This window comes from Hypanus sabinus, unplaced genomic scaffold (assembly GCF_030144855.1).
Source record: "Hypanus sabinus isolate sHypSab1 unplaced genomic scaffold, sHypSab1.hap1 H_1, whole genome shotgun sequence".
NCBI lineage: Eukaryota > Metazoa > Chordata > Chondrichthyes > Myliobatiformes > Dasyatidae > Hypanus > Hypanus sabinus.
This window is the reverse complement of record NW_026779040.1, coordinates 1,701,619-1,718,312: the sequence shown is the minus strand read 5'-3', so window position 1 is coordinate 1,718,312 and position 16,694 is coordinate 1,701,619. Positions and strand designations below refer to the sequence as shown.

Genomic DNA, 16,694 nt, shown 5'->3' with positions numbered 1-16,694 from the left:
CTCCTCCACTCTCTGTATAGCCATGATTCTTTGACGAACCACAGCACCAAACTGCTAATAATATTTGTGAACGAAATTACACGGATTGGCAAGATCACAAACAGAATGAGGCAGCCGGCAGAAAAAAAGTCATAACCCTGACAGAGTGGTGTCAAGAAAACAACCTTTCTCTCAATGTTGCCAAAATAAATAATCCAGCTGTAGACTGCTGGAAGAATGGAGATAGGCTCATCCGTGTTGACACGATTGGGGTCAGGGGATGAGAGGGTGATCAGCTGGAAGTTCCTCGGCATTAACATCGTCTAGGATAACACGTGGTCAGCACAAATCGGCTATGTGGTGAAAAAAAGCACAATAGTGTCTCCTTCAGCTCAGACGGTTGATCATGTCTGGTACGGGCCCCCAAATCCATTAAACTTTCTATAAGGGTACAATTGAGACAATCCCGATTGCCTGGTATGGGAACTGTACTTAACTCAATCGCAATGACCTGCAGAGCTTGGTGAAAACAGCAGAGCGCATCTGTCGGTGTAAGCTTCAGGAAATTTAGAAAGACAGGTGTGCAAAGAGATCTTTGGGTCCCTCGTCACTCATAGTAAAAACTGTTTCTGCTGCTACCATCCGGGAAAAGGTACCACAACAGAAAATCAAAGACCAGCAGTCACTGGGACAGCTTCTTCCACCAGGTTATTAGAACGATTAATTAATGCTGACTCAACTGTATTTCTGTGTTATATTGACTTTCCTGTTATAAATACCACGTATGATAAAGCGCTATGAATTGCAGATTCGCAAGAACGAGAAAATCTGCACAGGCTGGGAATTCAATTAACACACACAAAATGCTGTTGGAACGCAGACGGCCAGGCAGCATCTTTAAGAAGAAGCACAGTCGAAGTTTTGCGCCGAGACCCTTCGTCAGGACTTTTAAAAAAGGGAGAGTAAGAAATTTGAACGTGGGGGGCGGGTGTGGGAGATTAGAAATTATAGAAGACAGGGATGAAGCTAAGAGCTGGAAAGTTGTTTGGTAAAAGCGATACGCAGCTGGAGAAGGGAAAAGATCATGGGACAGGTTTCTGGGGAGAAGGAAAGGGGAGGGGAGCACCAGAGGAAGATGGAGAGCAGGCAAAGAGTTATTGTGAGAAGGACAGAGTGAAAAAAGGGAGAGAAAAAAGAAAAATAAATAAACAAATAAATAGGGGACTGGTAAAGAAGTGGAGTGGGAGTATTAAACCAAGTTAGAGAAATCAGTGTTTATGCAATCATGTTGGAGACTACGCAGATGGAATATAACGTGTTGTTCCTCCAACCTGAGTGTAGCTTCATATTAAGAGTAGAGGAGGCCATGATTTCACATATCAGAATGTGAACGCGAAGTGGAATTAAACTGTTTGGTCACAGGAAGATCCTTCTTTCTCTGGCGGACAGAGCGTAGTTGTTCAGCGAAACGGTCTCCCAGTCTGCATCGGGTCTCTCCAATATATAAAAGGCCACACCGGGAGCATTGGACGCAGTATACCATACCAGCCGACTCACAGATGAAGTGTCGCCTCACCTGGAAAGACAGTCTGGGGCTCTGAATGGCGGTGAGGGAGGAAGTGTAAGGGCAGGAGTAGCATTTGTTCCGCTTACAAGCATAAGTGCCGGGAAGCAGATCGGAGGGAAGGGATAGAGGTGGGTTCAAATGGAAAAGGGAGTCGCGTAGAGAGCGATGCCTGCGAAAAGCAGAAAGTGGGGGGATATGTTTGCTGGTGGGATCCGTTTGGAGGTGATGGAAGTTACGGAGAATTATATGTTGGACACGGAAGGGTGGAGGATAAGGGGAACCCTATCCCGAGTGGTGTGGCGGGTGTCTGGGGTGAGAGCAGATGTGCGTGAAATGGGAGAGATGTGTTTGCGAGCACAGTTGATGGTGGAGGAACGCAAGCCTCTTTCTTTAAAAGGGAAAACATCTCCTTCGTCTTGGAATGAAAAGACTCATCATGAGAGCAGATGCGGCGGAGACAGAGGAATTGCGAGAAGGGGATGAAATTTTTGCAAGAGACGGGGTGGGTAGAGAAATAGTCCAGGTAGCTGTGACAGTCTGTAGGCTAATAGTAGACACCAGTAGATAAGATGTCACTAGTGATAGCGACAGAAAGATCAAGAAAGGGGAGGGAGGAGTCGGAAATGGACCAGGTAAACGAGGGCAGGATAAAATTTGCAGGCGATGTTAATGAAGTAAACGACTCAGCATGCGTGCAGCGCCAATAAAGTCGTCGATGTTACGAAGGAAAAGAGGAGGACGGCTTGGAACATGAACGGTTCCACAAAACCAACAAAAGTGTAGGCATAGCTGGGATCCATACGTGAGCCCATGACTACACCTTTAGTTTGAAGAACGTAGGAGGAGCCAAAGGAGAAATTATTCAGAGTAAGGACTAATGCCGCTAATCAGAGGAGAGTTTAGGTCTGGAATCCCAAAAGAAGCGGAGAGCTTAGAGACCCACCTGGTTGGGGATGAAGGTATATAAGGACTGGACGGCTATGGTAGAAATATGACGGCGAGGTGCAGGGAACTTAAAATCATTGAAAAAAATCAGAGCATGAGACATGTCACGATCATAGGTGGGAAGTGATTGAACAAGACGGAATCAAAAAGGGTCGAGGTATGCAGAAATGAGTTCGGTTGGGCGGAGCAACTGAGACAATGGGACTAACTGGACAGGCATGTTTGTGGATCTTTGGTAGGAGGTAGAAACGGAAAGTGAGGGGTGTGTGAACTAAGAGTTTCAGTGGCAGTGGATGGGAGATCCGCAGAGCTGATTATGTTTATGATTGTGTAGAACAGCGCCCCCTTATCAGCGGGTTTTATAGCAAGGTTGGGATTGATGCGGAGGGAGTGGAGAGCAGTGCGCTCGGAAAGAGTCAGGTAGGAATTCAAACAGTGCGTGCTGAAGTCGTGAAAGTAGATGTCCATTCGACAGTTAGCAATAAGAGTTCCAGAGGAGGCAGAAGACCAGAGTGTGGTGTGCATGAAGAGGAGGAATGTTGAAAATGGAATTAGGGGTTATTGGAGAGGGTGGGATAGTCCTTGCCGAAGAAGTAGGCTCGAAGACGGAGCCGGCGGAAGAAGGGTTCAGTGTCATGGCGCACGCGGATCTCGCTGAGGTGTGGGCGAAAGGGATCAAAGGTAAGCCCATTACCGAGGACAGAGCTCTCGTCCTCAGAGTGTTGAAGGAATGGTAAAGACCCGGCACGGACGATAGCTGGGACCAGAGGGGGGGTGGGAGGTTGGGATTGTCAGTGGAGAGGGGAGTGTTGGAGTGAGAGGAACTTGGAGACTCCGAGGGTCCAGGAGCGGACGATGGAATGTGAGGGAGGCAATGTTGCAGGGTTGTGGTTGTGGAAGGGGAGAGAAGAGTCACAATAGCAACACATGAAGACCCGAAGACCCGGCCTGGAGTTCAAGGCTGGAGACGCAGTTGAGGGTTGCGCAATCGCTTTGAAGATTGGAATCCTCATTGGTGGTGCTGGAGTCCGGGCTTTGAATATGCCCTGGGTTAGTCGAGCCACAGAGATCGATTGCGGGAGGCGTATTCCGAAGCTCGTGCCTTCTAACGTCGGAGTAAGCAGGCTCTGGGGTGCGCAGATGGAAGATTTTGCCATCCTTGCCTCACATGACAAAGTCAAAGAAACGCGATTGCACGCATGGATCCGATGGAGGTTGAAATTACGGGCAGGTCCATTTCAAACGGCAATGAAAGTGTCCTGGAAGCGTCGAAGGAACTTGGTTAGGGACGCCATGTACCTCCTCATGGCGGAGAGTGGCGCCCTCAGAGATCGACGGAAGAAACAATGGGAGGTGGAGTCAATTAAATGTGAGTAGATGGGATCCTCAGAGGGTCCAAATTGTGGAGCTCACAAACGGATCCTGAAGCTAACTGGAGTAAGTCGGCGGCAGAGACATATATACTTCCAAGGAAGTATATATGGCTGAAATACCGGGTCTGGGTCAGTGTGTGGTCGAAAAGTTGAAGGGCCGAAGAAATTATAGATGGGGAGCAGTGAGAAAGGGTTTCACTAAACTCCCGTCGAAGAGAAGATTCAAATTTCTTCACTGTTGGCATCATTGGAAGAGACTTCGCAGAAGTGAATTTAACTTTCCAGCTTTTAGCTTCATCCCTCACCCTCTTGTCTTCTCCTATCACTTCGGATCTCCCCTCCTCCTCCTACCTTCAAATCTTTTACTAATTATTCCTGCAGTTAGTCTTCCTGAAGAGACTAGGACCGAAACTTCGACTGTCCCTCTTCCTATAGAGGCTACCTGACCTGCTGCGCTCCACCAGCATTTTGTGTGTGTTGCTTGAATTGCAAATTGCAGAGTTAGATGGGGACGTAACATAAAACTGTTTATACCACATGTATATGAAGAAATTAATTAAGTCAATTCAATTAAACACAATTAAATTAGAAGAATTGCAGGATCCTATCAGAGGATCAGTCCTCTGTCAGTCAGTGATCAGTCAGTGAGTTTATAAACGCAGTTTGTGCAGCAGACAAAGACATCCAGCCGATGCAGTCCATACCCCAATTTTGGCACACAAATAACCATCACCTCTGTACAGATTCACAATGAAGACGCTTCTCGCATATCAGACTCAATCTCTGGCCTGTAATTATACCCCCCATAAGGATAATGATCTAAAAACAACAGATATCTGAGGCACAACCCTGGTCACTGATCATTGGGAGGACTATATATATATATATATATTAAAAAAAAGTCAAGTCAACTTTTTATTGTCATTTCGATCATAACTGCTGGTACAGTACATAGCAAAAATTAGACAACAGTTTTTCAGGACCTTGGTGTTACATGACACAGTTCAGAAAACTTGACTGAAGTACGTAAAAAGAGAAAACACAGAGAAAGCTACACTAGAATACAGACCTACACAAGACTACATAAAGAGCACAAAAAACAGTGAAGGCATTACAATATATAATTAACAGGACCGTAGAGCAAGGTGTCAGTCCGGGCTTCGTGGATTGAGGAGTCTGATAGCTTGAGGGAAGAAACTGTTACCTAGTCTGGTCGTGAGAGCCCGAATGCTTTGCAGCCTTTACCCATACGGCAGGAGGGAGAGGAGATTGCATGAAGTGTGCATGGGGTCCTTCATAATGCTGTTTCCTTTGCGGATGCAGCGTGTAGTTCAAAACAATAACACCCAGTAGGGTTATTGACCCCTTCCTATTACTAACTTCCACCCACAGTTAACAGTCATAACATTATCTCTGATCAACAGTGTTAAGTCCCCACCTTTTATGCCTCCCTCCCTGTCCTTTCTGAAAAATCTAAAGCCTGGCACGCGAAGTAGCCATTTGCGTAGCCTTCCACGCTCTAAGCTCATCCATTTTGTTCATAATACTCCTCGCGTTAAAATAGACACATCTCAAACTATCGGTTTAAGTGTGTCCCTTCTTTATCATCCGCCTGTCCTGTCTCCCGCTTTGATACATTAGAAAAGATTCCATTAGCTTTTTCACCTTCGGTATCAGGCTTACCGGCCAACAATTTGAGTGTTTACTTGAGAGACGAAGCGGATGAGCTTAGAACGTGGATTATCGCTTGCAGCTGTGATTTTCTGGCCATTACAGTGATTTTGATGGTGCACGGGTACAAATGGCTACCTGGCGTGCCAGGCTTTAGTGTTTCAAAAGGGACAGGGAGGAAAATAAGAAGTGGTGACTTAGCACTGTTCATCAGAGATAGTGTCACAGCTGTTCTCTGTGGGTGGAAGTTAGGAATAGGAAGGGCTCAATAACCTTACTGGGTGTTTTATATATATATATATATATATATATATATATATATAGTCAACCCTATGATCAGTGATCAGTGCTGTGCCTCAGATCTCTATTGTTTTTAGATCATTATCCTTATGGAGGGTATAATTACAGGCCAGAAATGGAGTCTGATATGCGGTAAGGTCTTCAGCCTGAATCTGTACAGCGGTGAGGGTTAGTTGTGTGTCAAAATTAGGGTGAGGAATGCATCGGCTGGGTGTTGTTGTCTGCTGCAGAAACTTCAATCATCTGGTACGCCACATGTCGCTAAAAATGATTTATACTTCTCTACCAGGGCTCCGGGAAATCTCTGCAGGTTTAGAGGGAATACCTTGTCAGGTAAAGGTAATTATCCAGCCTAATTTGCCTCAAGACAGCAAACACCTCTTTCTCTGTCGTTTGTTTAGGAACCATGAAGGGGATGACTCCCCATCTCTTCAATCTCCACAAAGTTATTTCCTATCGTGCACAGGCAAATGGTGAAATCATCCAAGCTGCCTAACATCAATCTTTTCATTTTCAGAATCCAACATATAGCGAGCAGGTATGCAACTAGATTCTCCAGAGCGCAACTGGACATCGACACGAATGAACAGTCTATTGGGCCTTCGGACACACTTAGGCAAACTGTTGTGCAGGACCACATTATTCACGCGATTAATATATCGGGCTGCTACTAGACACTAGAAACTAAAATACTACAGCATAGTAAAGGCCTTTCGGCCCTCGATTTGTGCCGACCCATATATTACTTTAAAAATGTAGTAAACACACACTACCCCGTAACCCTGTATATTTCTTTCAGCCATGTGCCTGTCTATGAGGCTCATAAATACTCCTAATATTTTAAGCTCCAACATCATCCCTGGAAAGTCATTTCAGACACCCAGAACCCTCTGTCTAAAAATAAATCTACTTACCCCTGATGTCTCCCCTAAACTTCCCTCCTTTAACTTTGTACATATGCCGTCTAGTGTTTGCTAAACGTGCCCTAGTAAACAGGTACTGGTTTTCTACCCCATCTATGCCTCTAGTAATCTTGTAGTTTTCTATCGAGTCCCCTCTCTTCCAGCTATTTACTATCTGTGTAAATTTTGAACTGACAACAATTGTTAATGTGCAAAAAACGCACACAAATCTAGCCCATATATCACACTCAACCAGCAATCTACGTGAGAACATCACTCGGGATATTGTCCCCGTTGACATCTATCCGTCAGATTACGACCATAAACTCGCTGTTTTTACGAGCATTCGAGAAGATTAACCAAGCAGACATATACAATCTGTGCAGAAGTGTGCTGTACTGCTGATTTCAGTTTACCCACGGAGTTTTCGCTCTCTCGGGATCTTGCATTGGGCATGCAATTGAACTGTGTCAGATTAGGAATCGTGCTCTGAAGAGGGATCTCAGCCCGAAACATAGAGTGTTTACTCTTTTCCATAGTTGCGGTCTGACCTGCTGAGTTCCAACAGCATTTTTGTATCTGGATCTTCAGAGAATTGTTGGTAAAATGTCCAAAAAAAAATCGGCAGATGGAATAGAAATTTGGGAAATGTATTATAATGCCTTTTGGTTAAAGGGACAATACTGCGTACTATTATCGAAATAGGGAGAAGGTCAAAGACCAGAAGTGCAGAGTGACTTTGGAGTCCTCGTCTGAGATACCCAGAAGAATAATTTAAATGTTGTGCCTGTATAAACTACATGAGCGTGTGGGAATTACATTGATTACTAACAAATGTTGAAAGGAATAATATGTTGGAGGTGAAGACGTTGTTTCTTGTTGCGTGTATCTCCAGGACTAGAGGGAACAGCCTCAAAATTGAGGGGCGACCTTTTAGAACAGAGGCATATATGTTGTTTTATTATTATCTGATTACCCTTTTTAAGCCTATGCGTTCTGAATCTCTGGTATGCTCTTCCACGGACTGCAGTGGCCAAGCCCTTGCTTATATTAAGGAGGAATTTGATCTTTTCCTGATCGGTCAGGGCATCAAAAGATATGGCTAGAAAGCAAGTGTATGGGGTTGAGTGGGATCTGGCACCAACCATGATGGAAGGGCGGGACATTGACTGAACTTTACAATAATGAAAGAACAGCAACAGTGAGATTTATTATTATTTCTTTAGATGCAAATCAAATGTAAACGCTGACTTTCCTCTTTTGGGAAGTGCATGTTGTTTAGCCTAATGAGTGCACGTATCTGTAAACTTACATCAAACAGAAATGCAGACAGCTCAAATTCAACGCAGTGAAAAACGGATAAGACACCAAAAGAGCTACTATCTCTTCTCGTTTTGAAAATAAACAATTATATACGTCCAGTTTTATAAATGTTGTTTTTGTTAAGCAGGAGATTGGGGCTTAGAGGAAGCATGGATCAGCAATGATCAAACCCGAAACAGAATCGATGGGCAAAATGTCACAATTGTGCTCCTATAACTTATGATGTTATGGTATTACTAAATGCGTTCAACAAAAGGAAAAAAAATGCATATATTTATTTCATCCTCATTAATATGTCTGCAGCAATATGAACGCTAGTCCTAACACTGCAAATAAAGTAACAATCATTTTCGCATTTTTTGTAGCAGATTGTAACAAAGCTCCTTACCATTTCCACCTTTGTTCTCTTCGGGCTTTTGCATCCCTGCTTCTGATTTTGACTGTGGATGAATGTAATCAGTTTTATAGGCGAACGTTCTTCCAGTTTCGATGGCAGGCTGCTGTCCCGTCCATGTCTGAGATTTGGCCTTGTCTTCACCACAATCCAGCTTGTGTTTGGAATCATTGTAAGATTGGCTGCGGTCTTTCTGCTGTTGTTGATTTTCTTTTTGCGTCTCCCAGCTAATTACTTCAAATGTGTCAGCGTTTCTTTGATCAGCTGCAGGGGAAATTATAATTTCTTGTCAGATCTAAGGGCATAATGTTGTTCACTGTGGCTGCGTAGATTGAAGAGAATTTTCAGTTTGAAATGAATGATAAGCATTCACTGAAGTTACTTAATCAACACGGCTACAACCACCGACACATTGCCCAGGTTATTTCACTTGGATCAAGTACAAAATATAGTGTACAAACTAACATCTAACAAAAGGACTCTTCTTAAGAACTCTACTGTTTTTTTATGATTCTACTGAGTGTGTTTATAGACCACCTAATCGTAACAAGGACATGAAAGAGCAGATGGGGAAATATTCTGAAAAGGTGTAACCATAACAGGGTTGTCGTAGTGGGAGATTTTAATTTCCCATATATTGATTGACATCTCCCTAGGGACACGCGCAGTCCGATGGTTTGAGATGTGTCTATTTTAATGCAAAGAGTATCACGATTATGGTGGATCAGCTTAGAACGTGGATCAGCACTTGAAAATATGATGTTGTGGCCATTACAGAGACTTGGATGGTGCTGGGCACGATTGGTTACTTCGAGTGCCAGGGTTTAGATGTTTTAGAAAAGACAGGGAGGGAGGTAAAAGAGGTGGGGGCATGGCACTGTTGATCCGAGGTAATGTCACGGCTACAGAAAAGCAAGAAGTCATGGAGGGATTATCTACTCTGTGGGTGGATGTTAGGAACAGGAAAGGGTCTATAATTCTACTGGGTGTTTTTTATAGACCACCCAATAGTAACAGGGACATCGAGGAGCAGATAGAGAGACAGATTCTGGAAAGGTGTAATAATAACAGGGTTGTCATGGTGGGAGATTTTAATTTCCCCAATATTGATTGGCATCTCCCTAAAGTGAGGGGTTTAGATGTGGTGCAGTTTGTAAGTTGTATTCAAGAAGATTTCTTGACACAATATTTAGATTAGCCTACAAGACGAGAGGCTGTACTTGATCTGGTATTGAGAAATTAACTCGGTCAGTTGTCAGGTCCCTCAACGGGAGAACATTTCGGAGCTAGTGATCACAATTCTATTTCCTTTGTCAGAGAACTAGAGAGGTACAGGAACTGACAAGTTAGTAAAGCGTTTAGCTGGAGCTATCAAGCAGAAACTTGGAAGCATAAATTGGGATTACATGTTCTCAAGGAGATGTACTGCAGAAATGTGGCAAATGTTCAGGGGATATTTGTGTAGCATTCTGCATAGTTACATTGCAAAGAGAGAATAAAAGGATGGTATGGTACAGATAACATGTTGTAAAAACGCTGTTGAAAATCTCGTGAAGGAAAACTTACGAAATGTTAAAAAAACGTAACGATTGAGATGGAGAATATTACAACGCTAGCAGTAAAGAACTTAAGGATGAAATTAGGAGAGAGAGAAGGGGCCATGAGAAGGTATTGATGAGCAGGTTTAAGGAAAACCGCAAGACATTCTATAAGTTTCTGAAGAGCAAGAGGATGAGACGTATGAGAATAGAAACAATCAAGTGTGACAGTGGAAAAGTGTGTATGGAACCGGAAGAGATAGTGAGACACTTAATAAACTTAATTAAAACTTTCCTTCAGTATTCACTACGGAAAAAGATCTTGGCGATTGTAGGGATGACATACAACCTATTGAGATTAAGAAACAGGATGTGCTGGAGTCTCCAGGACCAATGAGATATAGTGCAGACTACTGTGGGAGGCGAGTGGGGAGATTACCGATCCTCTAATATTATAACGTTTATCGCGAAGGTTACCAGAAACCTTGATGAAGGAAGCTCGGTGGATGCTGTTCAAATGAATTTTAGAAACGCATTTAACAAGATTCTGCGTGGGAGGATAGTCAAGAAGATTCAGTGTTCGGGATTTGGGAAGTGGTCGGAAATTAGATTCGACTGTGGCTTCGTGGGAGAAGGCAGGACGCAGTAGCAGATGTGTAATTAACTTGGCGTTTGGAGACAAGTGCCGTGTTTTAGGAAGGGCTCTTGTTCCTTTTCAATTATTTCAACGTTCTGGCTGATACTTTACTATGCTAATCATAGAGTTTGCAGAAATCATCTTTATTGGTGTAGCTTTTGGCAGCAAGGAAGGATAGATTCAATGGAATTGAATGGAATATATCCGATGTTTCATCTGTTTTGTTCTGTTATATTGAAGGGTGCGTCCAGCTGAATCAATAACATGAGATTGAGTTACACCGTAACTGATACCTAACGATTATCTAATTAATTAATACCTAAGGATTGAACCATCTTAACTAACCATCCGTCTGCAACTTTGTCAAAGAACTTACTGAAGTCCATATACACAACATCAACTGCTTTACACTCGTCAACTTTCCTAGTAAACTCTTCGAAAAATTCAAAAAGGTTTGTCAAACATGACCTTCCACGCACAAATCCATGTTGACTGTTTCTGATCAGACCCTGCCTATCCAGGTAATTATATATACCATCTCTGAGAATACGTTACATTAATTTACCCACCACTGACGTCAAACTTACAGGCCGATAATTCCATGTTTACTCTAGGAACCCTTTTTAAACAATGGAACCACATGAGCAAAATGTTTCTAATTGCATTTGAAATATTTCTGTCAGAGCCTCTGCTATTACACTAACGTCCCCCAAGGTCCTAGGGAATATACTGTCAGGGCCCGGAGACTTATCCACTTTTATGTTTTTTTATCCACTTTTAGTACTTGCTCTTCTTTATCATCGTAGTTTCCAAAATTATCCTACTTGTTTCCCTTACCTTACACAAGTTAATATCCTTCTTAGTGAATACCGTAGAAAAGAAATTGTTCAAAATCTCCCCATCCTTTTTGGCTGCCACATAGCTGCCCACTCTGATTATATAAGGGACTATTTTTTAATCTCTCACTATCCTTTTGCTATTCATATAACTGTATATGGATTCATTTTCACCTTATTTACCAAAGAAACCTCATATCTTCTTTTAGCTTTTCTAATTATCTTTTTTATGATTCTGTTTACATTCTTTATATTCCTCGAGCAGCACATTTACACCACGCTGCCTATATTTATTGCAGATCTCTCTCTTTTTAAATTTTAAATAGAGAAAATAAAAACAGATAAAACCTTGACTTTCCCTTTAGTCTACATGGTGAACTATCTTGGGCATGATAGTCTCCATTTATGTTTCATTTTTTCATTTATGATTTTGGCTCTTAAACTAGGCCAGAACTTGCCTGCAGAATATGTCACCACTCAGGTCCCAATACCTGCTTTTGAATGCTTATCCATCTCTTCGTACCTGCACATTTAGTTAGCAAGTTGCAACACCAGCTTGACATCTATTCACATTGATCTGTGTAAAAGACTATGTTGTATCCAGATTCAATGGAGATTTGGCCTAGTGTAGCTCCGAAATAGAGTGAATACTTTGAAAGTTAATGAAGGTAGTGTACTTAGATTCCGCAGATGTTGGAAAAACTGAGCAACACACTTTAAATGCTGTACGAAGACCGTAAATGAAGCAGTATATTTCTGGCCAAGACCCTTCAGATGGAAACGAAGGGCCAGAATCCAGAATAACACGTTGGGCAGAACGGAAAGTATGAACGTTGGCAGGTGATAGCTCAGTGCTGGTGAAAGGGAAGTATGATGTGTCCCGGAGAGGGAAATAAAGTAAGGAACTGCGAGGGATATTTGTAAGAGATAAATCGCTAAACAGGTGAGAACAAAGGACAGTGGAAGAAAGCGAAGCAGAAAAGGAATTAGACTAAGGAATGTGCAAGTAAGAAATAGAGTAGGAATTGAGAGGTCTATCAGAGTTCGGAATCAAGAAGAAAATGGGAAGATGGCAGTAGGAATTACCAGAGGTTGGAGAATTCGATGTCCATTCTATCAGTTTGAAGACAAGCAAGACGGCGTAAGAAGTGTTGAGTCTTTAAGCTGTGTTTGACCTGATCGTGGCATGCCATGTTGGCAAAGGAAGTCGAATTAGTTTGGATATCCATCGGAAGATCCTGTGTTTGTGGGGTACAAATTGAAAGTGATCGACATAGTTGGCCCGAAGTCTGCATCATGTTTCACCCAGTTAGAAGTGGTGCTGACGGGTTCACCTCTTAAGGACGGAACTTTTGGGGCTTTGAAGGGTGGAGGGGAAGAGATTTAGTGACAGATAGAGCAGCTCTCAAGTTTAAAGGTTTAAGTGCCAGAGCGAGGATCAATGGGGAGGGACGACTTGATACGTGAGCAACGTGTCAAATGGTACCGATACTAAATTAAAAATATTGCGAGACATTACCCTAATGCTGAAATCTGTTCAGTTCTATTTCGCTAATCTCACTTGCCAAAATTGAGACTGTTTCCTCCGATGCGTTAAGTACTTCGTGCCTGTGGCTCTTAATCTCAGCGATTTCACTTAAGTCCTCCACCTTTCCGGCAAATCTTTCTTGTATCTGTCTCTCTCCATCTTTCTTTCTCACATAATTTTCTTAGATTTGTCTTCGCTTGTTTTTGATAATCATATAGAAAACAAACTAGTCTATTTAACGTATCGATGCCTTATATAATCTTACCCACCTAAGTCAAATATAAATGCATTAAATGTAGCAAGAGAGGTTTTAAAACGAAATTGTATCTGTCCGAAACAATTATTCAGCAGATAGCGAAACAGTGTCTACCTGCAGTTCTTAGGTTCTCTTTCTACTTGCGGGTTCATACTTACTATGCCTTTCAGTATCTTCTGTATTTTTAACAATGATCGTAGGGTCAACGTCTTCGGTTTCCTGATTCGGCTGTTTCTTTGATAGGCGTAACATACAATATCCAATAGCCAGCCCTACTAAGAATACAATCACGTGGGAAACAAACAATGTCCATTTTCCCATTGTTGCTATGTCTGTCAATTGCAAAGCAAAAACGAGAAATAAAACGTGTTATTATTACAACATATTGAAATACTAATATACACGAACGACAACACATCCTTTCTCAGATACCGGGCCCAATCTTTTGAAAATACTCTTAAGTGCGGCCTGACCGGTGTCTTAACAGGGTCAACATTATGTTCTTGGTTTTATATTCTAATCCCCTTGAAATAAATCAAAACGTGACACTTTACCACAGATTCAACCTGCGAATTAGCCTTCTGGGAGTCTTGCTCGATGACACCTAACTGCTTCTGCTCCTCTGATGTTTGAACCCACTGTTCATTTAGGTAATATTCCGCATTATTGTGCTGTTTTTTTTAACAATGTGCATTACCATTCATTTCACAAAGCTATATTTTGTCTGCAACGCTTTTGCCCATTCTTCCAATTTGTGTAAGCCCTGCAACAATCACTTTGTTTCCACAACACTACCTACCCCTCCAGCTATGTTCCTATCATCGGCAAAGATTGCCTCTAAGCCACCGATTTTATTGTCTAAATCATCGACAAGCAATGTGATATGTAGCGTTCCCGATAGGGACTCTTGAGGAACTGTATCACCGCCAGTCAATCAAGTATTCTCTCTTGCCTTTCAGCCATTACGCAATACTTGCAAGTGTCTATCATGTAATGCCTTAAGAGTTTATGTTGTTTAAACAGCCTCATGAGTGGCACCTAATCAAACATCTTCAGAAAATCCAAGTAAATTGCATCCAGTGCCTGTCCTTTGTCTAAACTGCCCGTTACATCCTCGAAGAACTCTAACAGGTTTGTCAGGCAAGATTTCCCCTAACAGAATCCATGCTGGCTTTGACATATTTTATCTTTTTTCTCCAAAACCCTTGGAACGGTATCCTTTTTAATAGACTCCGACACTTTTTCAAACCACTGAGATTAGCTAAATAGGCGAAAATCTACTTTATTTTGCGTTCCTCCCTTCTTTTCTATTATTATTATTATTATTATTATTATTATTATTATTATTATTATTATTATTATTATTATTATTATTATTATTATTATTATTATTATTATTATTATTATTATTATTATTATTATTATTATTATTATTATTATTATCATCATCATCATCATCGTCATTATCATCATCATCATCATCATCATCATCATCATCATCCAAAATAACAAGAGTACATCGAGATAGGTAACACTTACAATATCTCAAAGGGGAAAAACATGTTTTAAAAGTTGAAAAATATGGTGACACAGAAGAAAAAAAAACAACTACTAAAGCAAAGTGAGAGAGAAAAAAAACAACATTAAGTGTTCAACCCTGTAGCCATGTGTCATGAAAAAAGCTTCTAAAGATAAACATCAAACCGCTAGCAAAAACTTCTACCAAAATTTACAATTAGATCGTCGAGGAAATCTACCAATTAACTCAAATGGTAGTAGCGAGCAAATGAACCACAACCTTTCTCAAAATCAAACATAGGTTCAAAGCTTCGACTTCTAATTTTCTCCTAACAAAAACATAACATCATCTGAGAAAACTATTGTGACAGAATGGGAGCCGAAGTGTCCTTCCACGTCAACAGAATGGCCCTCCTAGCTATCAATGTAACAAACGCAATAACATGTTGGACGGACACAGAAATACAGCAGATATTTTGAGGAACTATTCCAAAGAGCACAGTTAATGTGTTAGGTTGTAAATTAATCTTAATTTCTTTAGAAATTGCAGAAAAAACTGACTTCCAAAATTTTTCGGTATAGAACTAGAACAAAACATGTGTGTCACTGTTGCTGTCTAAGTTTTACATCTATCACAATACCTATCAACATAGAAAAGATTTCAGACAATCTCTCCTTCGTAAAGTAGTAACGATGTACATTTGTCAACTGAATCAGTGAATGACTACCACAAATCGAAGAAGAGTTAACCAGCTTCGAAATCCGCATCCAGTCTTGCGGCAAAAAGACAGATTAAGTTCGTTTTCCTAAACTTGTTCAATCTTAAATAAAGGGCACTAATCCCATTGTAATAATAAATTATTAATTCTTCCAATGGAACCTTTCATCAAACGGTTCATAACCGTAATAGTATCCAGCAGGACGGGATCCAATATGTAAGAATAATTACATAAATATTTTTTGTAAGAAATGTCTAACTTGAAGGCATTGTTAATAAGTCTGAGCATGAAAGAGAATATTTATCAACTATTTGTTTAAAAGGCATCAGTCTATCTTCTTTAAATAGATCCAAAAATAATTAATACTTTTATTTTTCCAAAATACAAAATAGGGATCACTCAAAGAAGGCTTAAAAATAATTTCGAAAAATTAAACTACGAAATGTAATTTTTTTACGATTAAAAAATTACTGAACTGGAGCCAGATTTGTAAATAATACTTAATCACAGGTTATATATGCAAATTAGCAACTGTAGCTAATTGAATAGGTAGAGCAGCTCCCAATAACGAGGTTAAATAAAACTGTTTCAAAGCTTTCAATTCCAAATCTACCCAAATTGGCCGCTCGTTCTTATCAACCCACTGTAACCAAAAGAACATATATCGCACATTAACAGCCCAGTAATACAGTCTTAAATTAGGCAAAGTAAGAACTCAAAACTTTTTCAATTTTTGTAACGAAATTTACTAATTCCTGGTCTTTTATCATTCCATATAAAAGATGAGATAATAGAACCAATTTAATCAAATAACTTACTCGTCAAAAAACACGGATATTCTGAAATAAATATAAAAATTATGGTAAAATCATCATTTTGACTATATGGATGCGGCAAGCAAGTGAAAACGTAAGTGGGTTCCATCTACTAAATAAATATTTCATAGAATCTGCCAAGGAAATAAATTTAGCCCTACAAAGATACGTATACATTTTTTAGTGATTAAAACGCCTGGATACCTAAAGGAATCCGTAACTTTGATAGAAGTATTATAGAACATAGAACATAGAATAGTACAGCGGGTACAGGGACTTCGGCCTACGATGTTGTGCTGACCCTCAAACCCTGCCTCCCAAAAAAACCCCACCTAAAATTCTCCATATCCATGTCTAGTAGACTGTTAAATTTCACTAGAGTATCTGCCTTCA

At 40.9% G+C, this 16,694-nt stretch overlaps 1 protein-coding gene across 3 annotated transcripts in view; it reads right to left on the bottom strand.

Annotated features, from left to right (window-relative positions):
- LOC132386050 (uncharacterized) overlaps positions 1 to 16,694 on the bottom strand; it is a 158,051-nt gene that overhangs the window by 51,508 nt on the left and 89,849 nt on the right. For all 3 annotated transcript variants that reach the window (XM_059958340.1, XM_059958342.1, XM_059958341.1), the window contains 2 exons: positions 13,408 to 13,581; positions 8,449 to 8,718 (listed from right to left, as the gene is read on the bottom strand). In XM_059958340.1, coding sequence (XP_059814323.1) covers positions 8,449 to 8,718; positions 13,408 to 13,581 — 444 coding nt within the window. The remainder of the gene's footprint in view (positions 1 to 8,448; positions 8,719 to 13,407; positions 13,582 to 16,694) is intronic.